Source organism: Balaenoptera musculus, chromosome 10 (genome assembly GCF_009873245.2).
Source record: "Balaenoptera musculus isolate JJ_BM4_2016_0621 chromosome 10, mBalMus1.pri.v3, whole genome shotgun sequence".
Taxonomy (NCBI): domain Eukaryota; kingdom Metazoa; phylum Chordata; class Mammalia; order Artiodactyla; family Balaenopteridae; genus Balaenoptera; species Balaenoptera musculus.
The window spans coordinates 27,265,106-27,286,523 of record NC_045794.1 but is presented as its reverse complement, the minus strand read 5'-3'; the positions used below and the strand labels follow the sequence as shown (position 1 = coordinate 27,286,523).

Below are 21,418 nucleotides of genomic sequence, written 5' to 3'. Positions count from 1 at the left end.
CATTTAAAAAAAAAAAAAAGAAGGGGAGGGAGCCTTTTCAAGTCATTCTATGAGGCCAGTATTACTCTGATACCAAAACCAGGCAAAGAAAACTATAGACCAGTATCTCTTATGAATATAGACACAAAAATCTTGAACAAAATACTAGCAAACTGAATCCAGCAACATATAAAAAAGTGTTAGACAACCTGACCAAGTGGGGTTTATCCTAGGAATGCAATGTTGACTTAACATGCAAAAATCAATAAATATAATACACTGTATTAATAGAACACAGGACAAAACCACACGATCATCTCAATGTATGCAGAAAAAGCATTTGACAAAATTCAATACCCCTTCATGATGAAAACAGACAACAATCTAGAAATAGAAGAGAACTTCCTGAACCTGCTGGTGCATCTACAAAACACCCACAGATGACATACTTAATGGTGAATGCTTTCCTCTTAGGATCAGGAACTGGACAAAAATGATTGCTCCTGCCACTTTTATTCAGTGTTGTACTAGAAGTTCTAGCCAGGGCAATTAGGCTATGTTCAAGAGGCAAATAAATGTCTGTGAGGATGTGGAGAAATCAGAATCCTCATACACTGCTGGTGGAGATGTGAAATGGTTCAGCTGCTTTGAAAACAGTCTGGCAGTTCCTCAGAAGGCGAAACATAGAGTTACCCTACGACCCAGCAACTCCACTCTTAAGTATATGCTCAAGGGAATTAAAATATAAGTGCACATAAAAACCTGTACATGAATGTTCATAACAGCATTATTCATAATAGCTGAAAAGTGCAAACAACTCAAATGTCCATCACTGATAAATGAATAAATAAAATGTCGTATATCTATATAATAGAGTATTATTTGGCAATAAAAATAAATGAAATACTACTATATGTTACAACATGAATTGAACATATTATGCTAAGTGATAAAAGCCAGACACAAAAGACCACATATTGTGTGATTCCACTTAAATGAAGTGTCCAGAATAGACAAATCTACTGAGACATAAAGTAGATTAGTGGTTGCGGTTGGAGTGGCTACTAATGGGTACATAGTTTCCTTTTGGTGTAATGAATTGACTGTGGTGGTGATTGGACAACTGTGTGACTATACTAAAAAACACCAAATTGTACCCTTTAAGTGGGTGGATTGTATGTGAATAATTGCCATAAAGGTGTTCTTAAAAAATAACTACATAGACTCATCCCTTGTCGTGTGATTATGGATGCTCTTATTATGGTTACTGCCAGATGGATTAAAAAAAAAGTAAGGCTTCTGAGAAATGTGTTTGCCTAAAGCTTTTTTTTTTTTTTTAATTTTTATTTATTTATTTATGGCAGTGTTGGGTCTTCATTTCTGTGCGTGGGCTTTCTCTAGTTGTGGCAAGTGGGGGCCACTCTTCATCGCGGTGCGCGGGCCTCTCACTATCGCGGTCTCTCTTGTTGCAGAGCACAGGCTCCAGACACGCAGGCTCAGTAATTGTGGCTCACGGGCCTAGTTGCTCCGCGGCATGTGGGATCTTCCCAGACCAGGGCTCGAACCCGTGTTCCTTGCATTGGCAGGCAGATTCTCAACCACTGCGCCACCAGGGAAGCCCCTAAAGGTAATCTTTAACTGTAAAGTTTACAATAGTTTGACAACTTAAGTTGTCGACTTTGTCCTAAGAAACTGTATTTGTCACATTAAGTTTTAAAAACTAGGAACTGACCAATCTTGTCTTACTAATTTCATCCCATAAATATTCTGTGAGTCTTTGTTAAGTACAGATAATATTTCATTTGTTTGAATCTCTCTCTTTCTCTGTGTAGCAATCCACTTCCTAGGCTTTTGGCTTTGAGCAAATGACATAACATATTTGTGCCTCAGTTTCCCTATCTGTAAAATGGGGATAACACTATCTACCTGGGTTATAAGCATCCACCAATTAAGCAAATATATACAAATAGCTTTTAACTCTTATGGGACATGCAGCAAGTTGACCACTTACCATCATTATAGGAAAAATTTAAATTGCCTTTAATAGAGTATATCTAAACACAATATGGATCTTTATTTCTTCCACATCCACGAGGATACAACAAAACTTATAAATTTTAGTTTTACAGAAATATTACTATTTTCTCACATTATATGTGAAATTGTATAGCCAGTATGATACTGAAGAAAACAATGCAAAGAGTTTTCTCCTGCTTAGTCTGACTCTCTGTGATATGAAGTTAAACAGAGGCTATTTGTCAAAGGTAGAAATTTTAGCACAAGCATAGAGACTCCTTTAAATAGATTATGTAATTTATTTAGTGTTCCCAGGCAGGATCTACTTATTTTCATTCTAATAAAATGAACTAAAGTACTTGTCACTGGGAATTATTATTATTATTATAACCTATTTGAAATAACTGGGTTTTGAGGGTGATCCAATTCTAGGAGGCACTATTTAAATTGTAGTCAGTGTAGGTTTTTATATTTATCAATATTATTACCATTTTCCAGCAGATGGCAGTATGATATCTTGAGGAAGGGGACTTTTTTTCCCTAATTCCAACAAAGGCATCATAGAGACTAGTGATGGGGCTAATTTATCACCTTTCACCTTCCCTTTTATAAATGCACCTCAGAGAAGTGAAGCAATTCACCCAACATTCCTGATACCCAAGGCATAAACATAGTTTTTTCTTTTCGGAACCAGGTTAAGTAAATATCCTTAGTGGGGAAAACATAATTTACATGCATAGATGGAATCTTGTAAGATAAGAAAAGGCTGATAGGCTTTGACTCAGGTATGCTGTTTTCAAAGGGTTTCTTTATTTTATTTTTTAAAGTATTATTTTGGACTGATTTAAAAAAACATATAAAAGTATATTTAAAGCATAAATATATATTTATTTATTTATTTATTTGGCTGCATTGGGTCTTAGTTGAGGCACACAGGCTCTTCATCACGGCGCACAGGCTTCTCTCTAGTTGAGGTGGGGAGGCTCCAGAGTTCGCGGGCTCAGTAGTTGCTGCACGCAGGCTCTCTAGTTGTTGCCTGCAGGCTTAGTTGCCCCACGGCATGTGGGATCTTAGTCCCCAACCAGGGATCAAACCTGCGTCCCGTGCATTGGAAGGCAGATTCCTAACCACTGGACCACAAGGGAAGTCCCTCAAAGGGTTTCTTTAATCCTAAGAAAGAAAATCTTAAAAGCTGCATATTCCCTGGTATAGGGTGTTACATTCCTGCCTCTGCCCTTCTATAGACGAAATTAAATTTGTTTTTCTCTTGTTAATCTGTCTTCAATTTAATTTTTAGGCCAGCCGAAGAACCTAGAAGGGAAGAGGGGAAATTTTCTCCATGCCTACACTTTCTATATTCTGAATATTTAATTTCAAAATACATCTGGCCCCAAGTGTTCCAGATAATCATAGTGAAAGTGCATTTTATTGCTCCCTCAGGAGGTCCAAAACAACGGTACTGACATGGTATGTGCTGCAAGGTGTGCGTAAGTGTTGTTTATTAGAACTGCCATATTATTTTCAAGGCTCATTCACATCAACACCAACTGCAATAACTTCTAGGCAATGTATCTTGTAATTTTTTAAAAAATTTATTTATTTTTGGCCGCATTGGGTCTTCGTTGCTGTGTGCAGGCTTTCTCTAGTGGTGGCGAGTGGGGGCTACTCTTTGTTGCGGTGCACGGGCTTCTCATTGCAGTGGCTTCTCTCGTTGTGGAGCATGGGCTCTAGGCATGCGGGCTTCAGTAGTTGTGGCATGCGAGCTCTAGAGCACAGGCTGAGTACTTGTGGTGCACGGGCTTAGTTGCTCTGCAGCATGTGGGATCTTCCTGGACCAGGGCTCGAACCCGTGTCCCCTGCGTTGGCAGGCAGATTCTTAACCATTGCGCCACCAGGGGAGCCCTCCTGTAATGTTTTTATAATTTACTTATATGAATTAAACACAAGGGGGACACATAGCTAAGGAAAAACTCAGATTATAAAGAAATTATGCATGAGAAGATACATTCTGCTATACTTGTATTCAACAGTTTGAATGAGATATATTACAAAAAATGCTGATTACAAGAGAAGAGGTGGTTACTTTGCCTACAACAAAATTAGTAGTTAGTGTTCCGAGTGTGAGACTGGACACTGCAAAGCCCTTCCTGTGTGGAGCCTGTTTTTTACAACTAAATTAAGAGCAAACTTTGGGACATAAGGCCCTTCCTGTGTCCCTCTACATCTTTATAAACTGTCAGCATTAATTAAGTGCTAATGAAAGATTCAAAGGTACACAGTTTTCTCATATATTGAGGGAAGGTTTATCCAGCCAAGTTTTTCTCACTCTAACTTCTTGCTGAATGAATATCCCATTTCAGACTGTCTCACACCCTGAGACTTACCAGCAACCACATTACTCCCATCTGAGATGACTATTCTTGAGCTAATCATCCAACAATAACAGTTAATTATATTAATAATAGCTAAATAAATGGAGTGCTTAACAAATTAAAGGCACTGTGGAGTTGAAATAATGATAATAGTTCATAATTATTGAGCATTTATCATGTGCTTGGCCCTGTTCTAAGCACTCTGTGTACATTAACTCAGAAACCTTCGTGACACTTTGAAGAAGGTACAATGTATCCTCATTTTATGGGAGAGTAAAGTGCTGTCCCTCTAAGAATGATTCTCGACTAGAGGTTGACCCTTGGGACATTTGAAATGTGTGGGGCATTTTTGGTCACCACGTCTATGAGGAGATGTAATGAGCATTTAATGGGTTGGGACCAGAGATGCTAAACCTCCTGAAACTCATCAGACGGACTCAGACAATGAGGAACTATCCCACCCCAAATGCTGCAAGGTGGTTCCCATTGAGAACAACTCTCTTGCTGAGAACTTGTTCTCCACCATTCTTTTGATTAAACTACTCCTCTCTTTTGGACTTTTGTATTCCCCAGCTCAGATTACATTTAGGATTAAAACTGAGAACAGCTCTGAGCTTTCAACCAATAGTTGACCTGGTTGAAAACTATTGAGCTGTTTACACATAAAACCCCCTCTTCCTCATATACTCTACACTGCCACCAAAATAAAAAGAAAAAACAAAAGCTTCAACCCACTAAATTTTTATCCTAAAGCAACCAACATGATAGTTTAAGAAAAATTTTACATTAATTCTATTCAATTTGAGGGCATACGTTCTTGTAAATATATGTCACATAAAATTTTTTTCACAAGAAATGTGTTTTCTATCCACCTGGTTGTATTAGTATAAACTGAGCAAAAAGACATGGAAAAGTATTACCTACACAGAACTGCACTTTGCAGTCAGGTAAATCTATATGAAATTAATTTTCTTCCAGTGGCCATACCCTCTTACCTTGATTCAAATTGAACACTGAGAAAATGAATTCTCACTAATTCTCTTTCAGCAGCCAAAAGCACTGGGCAGGTAAAGTTAAAAGTTAAAGGGTGGACTTCCCTCGTGGCGCAGTGGTTAAGAATCCACCTGTCAATGCAGGGGACAAGGGTTCAGTCCATGGCCGGGAAGATCCCACATGCCGCGGAGCAACTAAGCCCATGCACCACAAGTACTGAGCCTGCGCTCTAGAGCCCATGTGCCACAACTACTGAGCCCACGTGCTACAACTACTGAAGCCCGTGCGCCTAGAGCCCATGCTCTGCAACGAGAAGCCACCGCAATGAGAAGCCTGTGCACCTCAACGAAAAGTAGTCCCTGCTCACCGTAACTAGAGAAAGCCCACGCACAGCAATGAAGACCCAACACAGCCAAAAATAAATAAATAAATAAATATTAAAAAAAGTTAAAGGGTATGTTAACTTTTGATATAATATTAAAAATAAGCCTAATAATATATTAATTTCGTTGGTTCTCTAGTCTCATTTACTTCTGCTAATTACATTTTCAGTCATTATTTCTGTAGAGGCAGAAAATTATAAGCCCTGGGACTTCCCTGGTGGTGCAGTGGTTAAGAATCTGCCTGCCAATGCAGGGGACACGGGTTCGAGCCCTGATCCGGGAAGATCCCACATGCAGCAGAGCAACTAAGCCCATGTGCCACAACTACTGAGCCCACACGCCACAACTATTGAAGCCCGAGCACCTAGAGCCCGTGCTCCACAACAAGAGAAGCCACCACAATGAGAAGCCCGCACACCACAATGAAGAGCAGCCCCCACTCGCCGCAACTAGAGAAAGCCCACGCGCAGCAACGAAGACCCAACACAGCCATAAATAAATAAATAGATAGATAGAAAATTATAAGCCCTGTTTGCTATAAAAAAAAGTGATTGCCAGAGTCTTAAGGCCTTTAATTATCAGCTTTATGCAAAGAACCTTGGTGGGATAACAGATCGAAGAGCAAGCCTCAAACTTGTCACCTAACAAGCTTGTTGAAGCAGATGCCTGGCTCAGTAGATCTGTGGGGAGCCCAACAATTTGTCCCTCAGCAGCCCACAGGTGATGATGGTGGTGGCGATGCTGCTCCTCAGACAACATTTCCATCATCACTGGATTAATGTATGGTCGGGAAGCAAGACTACATTAGAAAGCCATTTCACAGTGAGATAGGCTCGCGGGACTCTCCCCAAGACATTTGATTTGAAGATGCTAAAACTTTAAGGCCTAGCTCATGTACGAAGAAGAAATCCTTGGTTTCAGATTTATACCTGTTCTGTATTTTTAATCATATGATCATAATCCTATGATATCCTGCTAGTTTGTATATAGAAAGTCCATGTCTTTTATTTATTTATTTATTATATATATTTTTTAACATCTTTACTGGAGTATAATTGCTTTACAATGGTGTGTTAGTTTCTGCTGTATAACAAAGTGAATCAGCTATACATACACATACATCCCCATATCTCCTCCCTCTTGCGTCTCCCTCCCACCCTCCCTATCCCACCCCTCTAGGTGGACACGGAGCACTGAGCTGATCTCCCTGTGCTATGCGGCTGCTTCCCACTAGCTATCTATTTGGTATTGTGTATATGTCCATGCCACTCTCTCACTTTGTCCCAGCTTACCCTTCCCCCTCCCCATGTCCTCATGTCCTTCATGTCTTTTAGAGCTTAAAATATTGCTGTGAAGTATAACCATTTATCTTGAAGCTATACATAGAGTTGCTTGTGATAGAAAACTTCATTTTCTGTCATTTCTCTTGTGTATAAAGCTTTTGAATTCTTTTGTGAGAAATGCATCAAGATGCTGTCTTTTCTCCCTTCACACTCGATTGTTATCTAATTTATCTAAGAAATAAATTTCGTAAAGCAATGCAAATGAGAGATTTCTCTTCAACACCTCTTTTGTGTCTTTCTAAACTATTGTACTTTCAAAGTTGCTAGTTAAAGAATATTTAAAAAAATAATCTGGAACTAAAATGTGACAATAAGAAATCCCACAACACACTAACGTAACTTACAAAATATTCACTCTAACAGCCCTAAACAAAGTTCTTACCTGCATAAGTTGCTGCTTCAATTTCTGTATTTCTGAGATGTTCAGCTCACTGAATAAGTCAGAAACAGGGTGTAGAGACTCTCCTTTCCTTAAAGTGGGAGTCCGATAGTCTCCATTCAGTTTCACAAGGGGTCCGTGGATATGCCCGTTCATTTTGTCATCATTGTTGGGTTCACTTCCATCCTCTGCAAACTTGAGTCCATCGACTGAAATGCTGATATGGTTATCATTGAGGGTGATGTACTGGGAGAGCTCCTTCCGCAGGCTGTTCTTTTGCTCCCTTTCATTTTTTAAGGTCTCAAGGGCTTCTTCCAGTTGGTGCTCAGCGATTTCTTTCAACCGGATGGCATCTTCCAGTTGGCTGTTCAGCAGCACCGTCTCCTCCTCAAATCGCTTAATCTCATGCTTTAAACCTTCGTATTCAACCTGAATCAGATACGATACAGAAGATTCATAAAACTAAAATTTGGGTCTAACAAAACTGCCATTAAACACTCTAGTGGACCTAACATTTAAAAATTAAAACGCTACAAAATAAATCTGAAAAGCACGCGGTATATACACCATTAAGGTAACACAGGATGGTTTCTTTAGATATCCATACATATAAATTCAATTCCTAGCAGAGATGAAAAAGGTACCTCTCTTAGGATTTCTTTTACAGAGTCCAGTGGTCAAAAGGGGGCACTGTTCACTTAATAAATCAAGAATATTTTTTTGTAATAGTTTATCAGAATATTCGCAATCCAAGAAAAGATGTTTATCATCACTGTTACTTTGTTTTATTTAATTATTAATAACGAGGAAATTTTTATACTCAGGGCTAAGTTAGTTAAAAGATCACAATAAGAATATAATCTCAATAAAATATGTTTGAGAGTAAGATGAGAAAGCAAAGAAAAACTTCATGTGCTTAAGGATAGAATCTGGAATAACAGTACCAATTACCCCAAAACAAAAAAATACATGGAAGTGGATCAAGATGGTGGAGTAAGAGGACATGGAACTCACCTCCCCCCACAAACACATCAAATACATCTACATGTGGAACAATTCTCACAGAAAACCAACTGGAAACTGGCGGAAGATCTCTTACACAAGCAAAGCTGCAAGAAAGATCCCCACATAACCAGGTGATTGTGTGCCAGCACCAGCAGCTCTGCTTCAGGCTGCCAGTTGGATAGACTTGGCTTCAGGCTTCAGACTGTGTTCAGGTCAGCTGCACATGTCTTGTTTTAGGACCAAACTTGAAGGGTCACGCTTCCTGGGGCATGAAGGTAAGGGGATTAGTCAAACCAAGGTAGTATGTCTGAAATCTGTGCTCCATCATGTCTGCTAACATTCCAATGGTCAGAGAGTCACATGACTAAGACCAAGGTCAATGGAGCTGGCCAATTTACTCTGCCCTTTCTAGGGCACTGCCAGGTTACGTGGCAGAGGGAGAGAGTAAAGAATTGAGAACAATCTAAATCTACCACATATTTTTACCATCACATGATGAGATGTTTTTCTTTTTTAAAAAACTTTTTATTGTGGGTAACGTAAAAATACCCAAGTAGCAAGAAGAATTCAATGAACCCCCAGGAGCCCACCACTCAGCTTCAACAATCATCAACTCTTGTCTACTCTTCTTTCATCTATATTTCCATTCACTCCCCTAGTTGGATTATTTTAACCCCTAGATATCACATCCTTTAGGATCTATCTCTAAGAGATAATTTTTTTAAAAAGCATAGCCATAATCCCTCGAACAAATAATTTCTTAAGAATATGATATAATCTTAGTTATCAAAACGATGTCAACAATAGGTTTGTAATGATATAGGAAATAAATACAACTGAGTGAAAAAGGATAATGTATTACGACTGGAATACAAGAGATCAAATGGAAATTTAACAAAATGTTAATAACAGTTGTTCTTTAGTGGTGGGAATAAAGGTGATTTTAAGAAAAATAATACATATATATTGTTATCAATATATTACTCTTTTGAATTATAACCAAATAAGAGCCTGTTCAAACACTCTCTTGGTCATGAAAGTCTGTAGGTGAAAGAGAACTCCACTCTGAGCCCAAATGCCTTCTTTGGGGCCTTTTCCATGGCTCTTACCACATGCCACCTTTTAATAAATATTTTTAATAAATATTCTCCACAACTACTTAGAGGAAATACTTTTTATGCACCCAGGTGTCCCTCACAGTGTTTCAGTATTCCTTCATAGTGTTTCAAAAAAATTCTGCTTTTAATAAGTATTTGCTGAATAAACTATTGTGAATGAAAAAATAAAATAGAAAAAAATATAGAAAAAAATATAACAACATCAATTATGATATTAGATACTAATAATAAACTGTGTTTAGGGACTTGATCTCTTTCTAGCTGGGCAGCTTCACTCATTCCACTCTCTCAAATGTGGTTCCTATTCACCCAGCTGTTTCATGTTTCTCTGCCTAGGCAAAGACAGTCATCTGGAAAACTCTTATTCATCATTCAAGACCCAAGTCAAGACTCTGATCCTAATTGAAGTCTTTGTTGACACACTCAGGCAAACAGATCACTCCTTTCTTGTACCATCATTGCAAGGCTTTATCATATGATTAGAGCCCCAGCAAAGTGGAGGCACCAAGAAATAGAATGAGAAGGCACTTAAAAATTGGTATTTGATATGTTAAAGAAAGCATCAGTCAACATGAGAAAAATCAGTACTTTGTTGTGATTCATTATAGCACCTTCATAGTTTAGTAATTCTATTTTTAATGAGGGTTGGAAATAAGTACCATAATATTAGGATCTTTTTTTTTTTTCTTGCTGTTTTCCATTTGGGTTTTATTTAGAACTCTAAAGATCTTAATTTGGACCTGTATTGCCAAACCTAACACATAGCTTTACTCTTCAATTACATGGATGGCTGAGTTTATTACCTGCCTTCCCTACTGGGACCATGAGCTCTTTGAGCCAGTGACCATGTTTTTTGTCCTTAAAAAGTACATGGCCTCATAGAAAGCTACCCCTGAAATACTGGTTAAATGAAATCAAACTGAATTGATCCCAGGGTCTCTTATGATATTATTACTTGATAGAAATATATCCCTAGAGGAAATATTCTTCATAATAAAAATGATTGTATTATTAATTGAAAACTAGGGTTTTCAATGCTTAGATAACAAATATTGAGTGCTTTAGCTCAATATGTGAGATATTAGGGACATGAAATTTATTATTTCTCCTGCCATCACATCTCTAAAACTTGAGCATGATTTCCTGTCCTATGTTAAGCAGTACTGGGTCCTGCCTCTATGTTAACTCATACTGGACTAGGCATAAAAAACTTAGCTGCTTGAGGGAAAAACTTGCTCCTGCAAGATAAGACTCAACTAAAACAGCTTCCTCAAGACTTGAATCAAGACCCTCACTTTATTGTACCTCCCAACTCAAAGCTATGTCATAAACTCTGTCTATCCCAACCACTTACCCACCATGTGAGACCTACCAGTCCAGATCCTCAAATCCTATGAATATCCTTCTTGTTGACATCCTGTTTTGAGATACTACTAAGGCTCTGTTGAGCTGCTATCTTACCGCAGAGGTCTAACAAACAGCTTTGTTTCATCAACAGATTTTTCTAATGGTCTGTTGGGGAACTGACAGTTGACTTGACACTTTTTTATGGCTACTGCTGCTTACTGCACTTCTTTCAGATATTTTGGTTTGAAAAGTATAAAGGTATAAAACATATTTATAAGGTTGGGTCTAATTTTATTTTAGACACAGAACCAAATCAGCACACAGAGGAATGTGGCTAAAGTTTTCAGAGTCAACTCTTTGGTGTAGGATCACAAATAAAAATTGGTATGGTTAATTATAATAATCTTAAATTTTAATTTCCTCTCTAAGTTGAATTGTGGATATAAGATAAAGAAAAAAAGTTTATTCATTATTTCAACAAGTATTTATTAATACTTAATGCCTACAATGGGCCAGCCCCTGTTTTAGGTGTTTATATTGTAGTGAAGAGAGATGGAAACAAACTAATATATAGAAGCTACATATGGAGTAAGAAGTGCTATTTAAACAATTATTTAGAAAATAATCAACATTTAACAGGAAAATGGAACTTCAGAAGAAGAGCATCTTCTAGTTCTTTGAACTAAACATTTTACAATTCTAGTAGCTTTCCTATTTAGGGAAACCTCAAACCAGGCTGGAAGAGTATACTTTGTATAGGAAGCTTCAGTACAAAGCAACATTCAGACCAATTTTGAGATTGAAAGCCAGCCATCATCATGTCTTTGAAAAAAAATCTGTGGTATTTATATGTAAAGTATTATATTTAATACTTCATTAATTAGAAAGAGAGTTTATGATATATGCTAAATCCTGTAAATAAAGGCCAATAGTAAGAAAAAAACAAAAACAAAAAACAAACCCCAGCATTTCCTTAATTGGGAGAGACTTGTGACACTACAGTGCACCCATTTGTTAGGAAATAAACCAGAATGGCCCTTTGTAAGGAAAATGACTTCAAATTAATTAATTAGACACATAATTGGGAAAATTACCATATTACATCTAGAAAATAAAATTTAAAAGATGTATACATTTTTCTGTTTGTTTTTTCAAACTTCTGAGTTAAGCATTTGATTTCCATGTTTCAATTACTGGTGGGAGGGTATGGATAAACTGTAAACAGTAATCAGCCAGACTAGTAGTACAAATTCCCACAGAAATGGCATCTGGGCTAATGAATACTCACAGGATACCTTGGCAGTCTTTCAAGAATACTTAATACTGGCCTAAATTAACCTCCTGAGTAAATTAGTCTACCACATGCAGTGATGGGAAACCCTACAGGGTAGATGGATGCTCTCTGCACCCCTGCCTGTGCAGAGAGCAATGAGGACCTGTAGGAATCGGGAGAAATGACCACTTTAGATGTTTGCACATCACATAAACTTGCTTCAAGTCTTCTACATTCTTCATCAACGACCAAAAAAATAAACAACAAAAAATACCCTTCTTATTTCTAGGAAACATATATTTTAAAAAAATCTTCTAATTTTCCCCACTGTGAGCTCATTGTCCCCAGACAAATCAAGACCTGGGGTCTCATGGTACTGCCAGCCCTCAGCACACACAGTGATTCAGTGCTTAAAGGGGAAGGAATGAGATAAAAACACATGGGATATCCAGATAACCCTTTTTTAATGGTCTGGAACCACCCCCTGCACTCCTTAGTAGACATTTTGCTCCCCAGCACTCCAAAGCTGGGGAGAAGTGGCAATGATCAGAAATAAAATTTCAATTGTGTCAATTTTCTTCTGGATTTTTCCTTTCCCCTTTTCATCTTTATATCTATCAAAACCACACAGTCATCCCTCAGTCTCTGTGGGGTATTGGTTCCAGGAGCCCCCCGCAGACACCAAAATCTGTGGATGCTCAAAACCCTTAGATAAAGTGGTCATAGCATTTGTATATAACCACACACATTGGCTCATCTTTAAATCATCTCTAGATTACTTATGATACCTAATACAGTGTAAATGCTATGTACCTGCCAGTGTGAGGCAAATTCAAGTTTTGTTTTTTGGAATTTTCTGGAATTTCTTTTCTTTTTTTAGAATATTTTCAGTCTGTGGTTGGTTGAAACTACAAACACAGAACGCATAGATATGAAGGGCTGACTGAAACAGTTCCTGGAAGGAGATACCAACTTGGGAAGGGAGAGAAGTGGAAGCATACAACTGGGCTGCCCTCTAAGTTGACGGAGGGCAAGAATCCTACCCTCTGGATTCTGGTGCCTCTGTAGCCTAGCACAGTGCCTGGCACAGTTTGATGACCTGATCTGAGAGGTTATAACAGCTTTGAGACCAGAATAGGGTTGTGGTTGAGGAATTACTTTTGAAAAGACCTTGAAATCCAGTCCACCTTTGCTTAACTACCTATGAATTTTATTCATAAATAAATTCTACCAAAAATACAGATTCAAGAATGCTATTACTAACAACTATAACAAACCACAATGCAAACTGATCAGGAAAATTCAGCAATTAAGCTATCTAAGTCTCATTACCCACAAAATTATTTAAATGTACGCATGCAATCTTTTTAGTCAGCTTACAGCAGAATAAAAAAATCAGGCCTTTTTTTTTTCTTATAATGTTTGTACTGATTTATATTTCATAATCCCCTTCCTTGTATGATTTGAAAGCAGTTTACAGAGAGAGAGAGAGAGAGAGAGATTGATAGAGATTGCAGGGAAACCTTAAGCTTGTATTACAAAACAAGCTTATAAACCCAGACTTTAATGAGAAGTCAGCCAGTTAAACTTATTACAATACATTTAACTTACTCCAGAAATAAATTAACATAGAGCTAAAGTATAAAATAAGATTTTTCTTATCCAATAAAGCTTTTTGGTAATTATACTACTTCTAGGTTTGCCTTTAAATTTAGCTGAAATAGGAGGGTTGGGAAATTTCAGCATATAATTAATGTTGGGAGACTGAGGCAAATTTCGACAGTTTCTTTCCTGATAAATAAAGAGAAGATTTAACCTTAATGGTCAGAAGGTGTAGATCCATATGGAGTGTAACCAAAAATCTTCTTAAACCTCACCTGGTTCTGCTTTAATGTGGACACCAGTTTCTGCAGCGTGATGTTTTCCTCTTCTAGTTCAGTATAGTCCTGAAGGAGGCGGGCCTCTCGGAATTTATATTCTCGGATTTCATCCTTCATCCGTATTCTTTGTAGCTCCACCATCTCATTGTTCTGAAACAAGAGAATAAACAGTAAATACAAAACTTTCTTATTCTAGATTTTATGAAGTGTAGATAAAGTCTTGGTAGCTAAAAATAATAATAAAAACATCTCATGGAGTGTAAATCGGTACCACCTTTTTTTGAATAAGAATTTAATGGTATCTGTCAAACTTTAAAAGCACATACACATGACCCAGCAATTCTACAACTAAAAATCATTCTTAAGCATATTTTCTTAGAGGTAAATAAAAAAGAAAAATAAATTCATGTATATTTACACAAAGAATTGGAAACAGTCTAAATGTTTGCTAATGGGGGAACAATGAAATAAATTATCATACATTCTTTAGTGAAGCATTATAAAATTATTTAAAAGAATGAGAAGAAAGGAATGAGGAGGAGCTTTATGTACTAAAATGTAAAGAGAGCCACAATACATTATGAAATATAAAAGAAAGTTATAGATTAGTATGCATACAATACCAACTTTCCAGACTCCGGGGGATCCCTCTGCAAGTTTCAAAACCTTCCAACTAAGCCACGTGGTCTAATCCTGGCTTGGTCCAGACACTCTGGCCTCAGTCACCTGACTTCAGCCACAGAAGCTTCCTTCTGCCCCCTACCACGTTGGACTTGGCCGCTCATTCCTGCCTTCAGGCTTTTTCACTCCCCCTCCCCAACTCCCTGTCTCCAGATCAAGGGTTCTTAGCCTCATCTGCGCCATGACTCTCTTTGACAACATGGTGAAGCCGATGGAGCTCTTCTCAGAATATTTTAAAGGGCACTGAAAGAGTTCAGAACCTCCCATGCCAACATATGCCACTTTGGTATATTGATTATTTTGAGCTGAAGGCACTTGAGAAACAGCAGATGCAAGAAGGGCTCTCTGCCCTCCCCCTTTCTACCTAAAAGCAGGACATGAAATTTCCCCTGAGAAAAGTGCCCTTCCTATACCAGGAAGAGAATGTTCTTATCACCAGAGACTGGGAATCGATGCTGAAATGGACCTGTACAAACACACCTCCTAAAATGATCTTCCATTAGTTTCCCCCATTTAGTTCCTAGTCACTGTTCCACAATATACGGCCCCTAGCCCAAGCTCCTTTGTCCTGTCACATCCCCACAATTTATCCTTCTTTGTGTAAAAAGGTATACAAGCTTTTGGGCCTAATGACTTCTGGTCTTCATTTTCCTTTTGAAGACTCCCATGTACTTGTAAAAAAATTAAATAAATTTGTATGCTTTTTTTCTTATTAATCTGTTTAATGTCAGTTTAATTCTTCATCCCAGTCACAGAACCCAAGAGGGTAGAAGGAAATTTTCCTCCCTTACAGTGTAAAAGAGAAGATTACAAAGGACACTGATTATGTTCAAATTAAGTTAATATAATATTTTACAAAATTATGATATGGTAATCAGGTAGATTATTATGGTAGTGGCCCCCAATTAATCACATTTCCCTGTGGCCACACGTGGTGGAGTCTGAAGTCAACCCTGAACTGGCCTCTCTGACTTGCTTTGACCCACAAAATGCAGTGGAAGCTTTAGCTTGGAAGGCTAAAGGCCTTCCTTTAGGAAGGCCTTGTAGGGACTTCCCTGATGGTCCAGTGGTTAAGACTCCGCACTCCCAATGCAGAGGGCCTGGGTTTGATCCCTGGTCAGGGAACTAGATCCCGCATGCCGCAACTAAAAGATCCCACATGCCACAACTAAGACATGGCACAGCTAAATAAATAAGTAAATAAGAGGCCTTGTAGCTCTTGTTCTTTCTCTCTTGGAACACTGCCACCATGTGAAGAAGCCCAGGCTAGCCTGCTGGAGCACGTGGCCCAGCCCATAGTCAGCACCAGCTGCCAGGCAGGGGAGTAAAACATCTTGAACTCTTTGGCTCAGTTGAGCTGCCAGATGATGGCTGCCACATGAGTGACCCCATGTTAGTTTGTAAGAACTGCCCAGCTGAGTAGAGCTCAAATAGCTGACTCACAGAATCATGGGGTATTATTTTAAGTCCTTAAATTTGGGGTGATTTGCTACACAGTAACATGTAACTGATACAGTAATACATGTGCTTCTTTATTAGCAGAATGTATACTCAGATCTAGTGGCAGATTTAAGAAATACCATAATTTCAAAGAAATGATGATATTTCAAGATCCTGCAAGAACTTCGATGTGATATGAAAATACTGATCACAAAGTAACAGGTGCTGCTAATGCTACTGAAGTTTGTGGCCTACATTCAAATGGAAGAAAATGCTAAATTTTTAGTCTGAGTTTAGAGAGAATGGAGATGTAATTATTTTTCCCTCCAAGGTTACAGGCTTCCTGAATTCTATCCACAGACTCCCAGGACCCAAGTTAGGAAACTCTTCTGCTTCTATTTGTCATTTAGGTCTCAGTTCAAATGTCATCTCCTCAGAGAGGCCTTTTCTGAACAGCTAATATAAGACAGCTCCCCAACCCCTGCCCTTCAGTCTCCCATCATCCTATATGATTTCCTTCATAGATCAGAATTTTAGCATAGAGTAGATACTCAGAAAACAACTGTTGAAAAATAGCACTAAACATTACTTGAAATTAGTAATTTATTTACCTTTTACACTTTTTACATGTATTAAATTTCCTTTTCCATCTGAATATAATGAACCTTTACTGTAGTGTTTGCCTATGGGTCCCTAATACCTGTCATATTTTAGGCCCTCGTAACCATGGAATGAATAACAAAACAGGTATACAAATGGCTAAACACAAAATCTAAAAAAAATCATCGTAAAAATTTATTGTAGGGATTATGGCTTTTTGTCTGTGTTGTTAGAGTGAGGAACAAAGGGAGAACAACACAGTTTGAAATAAACATACCTAAATCTGTGAAATGACTGGACTTATTACAGTTCTTCAATATACTGTCAAGCTATTTAGAGGCAGAAACATTACTTTATTCCCTGCTCCTTGGACAATACTTTGCATATGTGTTCAATAAGTGTACAATGAAAAATAGTAGAGTGTAATATTTTTCTGTTTCTTAAAGGTCTACCATTAACTGAATGGGTGATGTATAGTTATTTAGTTTTCCTTGTTTATATGCATGAACATATGAGGAAGCTAATAAATTGGATGCCAGTCATTTATGTAAAATTATAAACAAAAACGTTAAGATATAAGAGATTCTATAAAATGTGAATATATACAATGTAAAAAATGTTAATGACTACAAACCTTGTTCGTATACACTCAGAATTAATCATAAAACCTTATATAGTAAGATAGTAAATGTCAGGACAAATTTAAGACCATGGCAGAGCTAATGAGGATCACCAGCAAATAAATCATAAAATAGCTAACGAAAACTTCTGACGTTAATTAAGGAAAAGGAAGAGATTGGTGTGGAGACAGGTTAAGTTGAAAGACTCTCTAGCAATAAAACAGACATAAGACCCAGGGGAAGAAAACTGGTCTCATTTATTTTGTTAGAAACCCCCTTTTTTTTAAAGCATTTTCAAAAATTTTATTTATTTATTTATTTATATTTTTGGCTGCATTGGGTCTTTGTTGCTGCGCGCTGGCTTTCTCCAGTTGTGGCGAGCGGGCCTACTCTTCCTTGCGCTGCGCAGGCTTCTCATTGCGGTGGCTTCTCTTGTTGCAGAGCACGGGCTCTAGGCATGCGGGCTTCAGTAGTTGTGGCACGTGGGCTCAGTAGCTGTGGCTCGCGGGCTCTAGAGCGCAGGCTCAGTAGTTGTGACGCACGGGCTTAGTTGCTCCGCGGCATGTGGGATCTTCAGAGACCAGGACTCGAACCCGTGTCCCCTGCATTGGCAGGTGGATTCTTAACCACTGCGCCACCAAGGAAGTCCGAAACCCATGTTTATTTTTGAACTGCCAAAGATTAAATTTTATGGGCAGTGTTCTTTGCTTCCATAATAAATTTTTTAAATTTCTATTTTTGTTTTTTGCATACTCATCATACATTTATCTCTGACAATTTTTTTCTTTCTGGGATAAGATGGCGCTGAGCTCTATTAAAAACCCCCACCAAGAATAATGAGAGTGAGAAAAATAAAGCATGAGAGAAAGGGGAGAAAATGGCACAACCAGGAGATACTCTAGCCTTTCGCCTCCAGAGACCTGCGCCCCAGCTTCTCCTCAGAGGACAGAGGATTCCCTGAAATGTTTGGGGTAGACTATCCTCACAGTTTGCATTGCACTTGAGTATAGCAGCATTCTGAGAGTTTTATTTTAATTAACATTAAGAGGCAACTTCTCTGGTGGTCCAGTGGTTAAGACTGCACACTCCCAATTCAGGGGTCCTGGGTTTGACCCCTTGACCAGGGAACTAGATCCTGCATGCCGCAACGAAGATCCCACTTGCTGCAACTAAGACCCGGCACAGCGAAATAAATAAATAAATAAATAAATATTTTTAAAAAACATTAAGAGGATTTCTTTTTTTATTTTTAAAGATTTATTTATTCATTTTATATTTTATTATTGCTGTGTTGGGTCTTTGTTGCTGCACACGGGCTTTCTCTAGCTGCGGCGAGCGGGGTCTACTCTTCGTTGCAATGTGTGGGCTTCACATTGCGGTGGCTTCTCTTGTTGCAGAGCACGGGCTCCAGGCGCCGCGGGCTTCAGTAGTTGTGGCTCGCGGGCTCTAGAGCGCAGGCTCAGTAATTGTGGCGCACGGGCTTAGTTGCTTCGCGGCATGTGGGATCTTCCTGGACCAGGGCTTGAACCCGTGTTCCCTGCATTGGCAGGCGGATTCTTAACCACTGTGCCACCAGGGAAGTCCTAAGAGGATTTCTTTATGTGGGAATAATAAATTCCCTCTACTATTGGCCAGAAGTAAGAAAATATAAGCACTTATTACCACACAAAGACTAAAGTATAGAAAATAATATAGTGCCTTCCAGTTATACAGCGCTTAGCCTTTTATAACTTAATTATATTCATTGTCATATTAGATTTTACTAATAACTTGTGTGAGCTGGATGACAGGTCCCTGCCCACAGCTTACTCATCTGTAAAATGGGGATCCTAATAGTTAACATTATATGGTAATTGTGAGAATTTAATGATATAACATGAGGAAATGAGCAGAGATGCCAGACACACAGATAATTTCTGTAACACAGTGGAACACATGCTCTTACAGAGAGAGGTTCACACCTAAAATAAAGGCTGAGTAATTATTACTATTGCTAATTACTCCTGGGTGAGTCAGGAAAAGCTTTATAAAGTAAGTAACATTTGAGTAGAACCTTGAAGGACAGGTAGAGTTGACTAAATGGGTAAAGAGGTGGATGGACTTTCCAGCCAGAGGTTAAACTTTTGAACAAAAGGAGAGTTCTATTTGTTTGAGGTCAATGCTAAAATAGCCAATAGCCAGACTGAGCATTTCCTTAGGGCACCAGTGAAGCTGGAGCACTGAGAGAGAGAGAAAGAGAAGAGAGAAATTCAGAAAATTCTAGAAAATAGCCAATTATTTTCAGCTTATGTCTACATTTGGTGTTATTTCATAAAATAAAATGTTAAATTACAGTCTAGTGTGGTTAACCTATGAGGTAGTAGGAGGAACCAAAATATTTACAGTGCTTGGAAGCTTTCAAGTTCTTAACCAGGCTGTGGTTTAGGAAACAGTGCAGTTGGGTGTGGCTGGAGCAAAGTAACTTGAGATAGATTTGCAGGAAATTCTACATTAAAAAAGGAATTTGGGAACCATCAAAGTCTTTTAAACAAAGTAGCCATGTAATCAGACCTATGTTTTGAAAAGTCACTCTGAGAGTTGGGAGGGTGGACAGAGAACAAGCTAAGCAGCCCCCTAACTTGAGGAAAAGGATGAGGAATTTTGAGGGACATCTCAGGATGAACAGGACTTAGTCACTGATTGATGTAATAATAAATGAAAAAAAAAAAAAAGAAGATGAAGAGCAAAAAACAATGGCCTAATAAGGATAAAAGTATCAAAATGGAGTTGTAAGAAAGGAAGAAATTTTACAATAAAGTTAATGTGAGAGTTAAAGATGTGTCTTATTAATAATTACAGGTAGTGTTAATTTGGATAGTCAAACCAGGAATTTCTGGATCTGTGAATGGAGTGAAGGAAGACAGATGGAGAAGGGAAAGGATGGGGTATGCAGTACTGACTTTCTCACTTCTCTCCTAGAGAGTTGCCACTGCTGGCCAGTTCTGGCACTTTAAGACCATAGTATTTATTTTCCTTCTTTTGGCCAAAGATCAACTCTTCTCTTGCTGGTGAGAGGAGTGGACCATAGTTCTTGCCTGACCTCTCAGGTCCTCAGCGTCCTCAACTCAGGTGATCTACTCTCTAACCCACATTACCAATAACTTACCTCCTATTCTTCCAAATCATCTCCAGTTCTCCCAACCCAGCCATTCTTCCACCTCATCAAGGTTTGCTATCCTTCAATCTCCAACTTGCTCATTATCTGCAACCCTGGGTTTTCACTTCCCTCCTTACCCAGGTTTGATTCTACTGGGTTGGCCAAAAAGTGTGTTCAGGTTTTCTGTAAAATCTTATGGAGAACCCAAACGAACTTTTCGGCCAACCCAATACTATCATCACATACTTACTGTCTTGCAAACACATCATAGAGCCTAACTTTCTGCCTTGTTATGCCCAAAGCTAAACAGAACTGGAGAAAATACAAATCTATGCCACATGGTTTCAATTACAACTCACAAAGAGGTAGTGGAATGTAGTGGTGAAGAGTCCAGACTCGGAACCAAACTTCCCTGGACTCAAACCCCTACTCCAACACTTAGTAACTCTGGCCAAAGTTACTAATTCTCCATGCCTGTTTCTTTTCCTGTCAGGGGAATAATCTCCAGGTGTTGTTATGTGGATCAGAATGGTGCCTAATAGGAGTGGTGAAGTCCTGAATCTCAAACAGGCCTTTGGCACTGTCTAGTGATCATACCGTATATCCACAGTGTAGTTAAGTTTCCTACTTCTTTCTTCATACTATCAGTCTCTTCTTCTCTCCCTGAGAATCTTGCCTCATATTTACTTGGGGTGGGGGTGGAGCAGAAGGAGGTATGGCTCCTATTCCCATTCCCGTTACTTTCTTCTAATCAATCAATACTTTATACAGTTTTTTTTTAAAATTTTATTTATTTATTTATTTATTTATGGCTGTGTTGGATCTTCGTTTCTGTGCGAGGGCTTTCTCTAGT

General features: G+C 38.4%; 1 protein-coding gene across 5 annotated transcripts in view; it reads right to left on the bottom strand.

Annotated features, from left to right (window-relative positions):
- BICD1 (BICD cargo adaptor 1) overlaps positions 1 to 21,418 on the bottom strand; it is a 207,936-nt gene that overhangs the window by 57,071 nt on the left and 129,447 nt on the right. For all 5 annotated transcript variants that reach the window (XM_036866753.1, XM_036866754.1, XM_036866752.1 and 2 more), the window contains exons 3-4: positions 14,086 to 14,238; positions 7,469 to 7,894 (exon numbers count right to left, since the gene is read on the bottom strand). In XM_036866753.1, the coding sequence (XP_036722648.1) occupies positions 7,469 to 7,894; positions 14,086 to 14,238 (579 nt within the window). The remainder of the gene's footprint in view (positions 1 to 7,468; positions 7,895 to 14,085; positions 14,239 to 21,418) is intronic.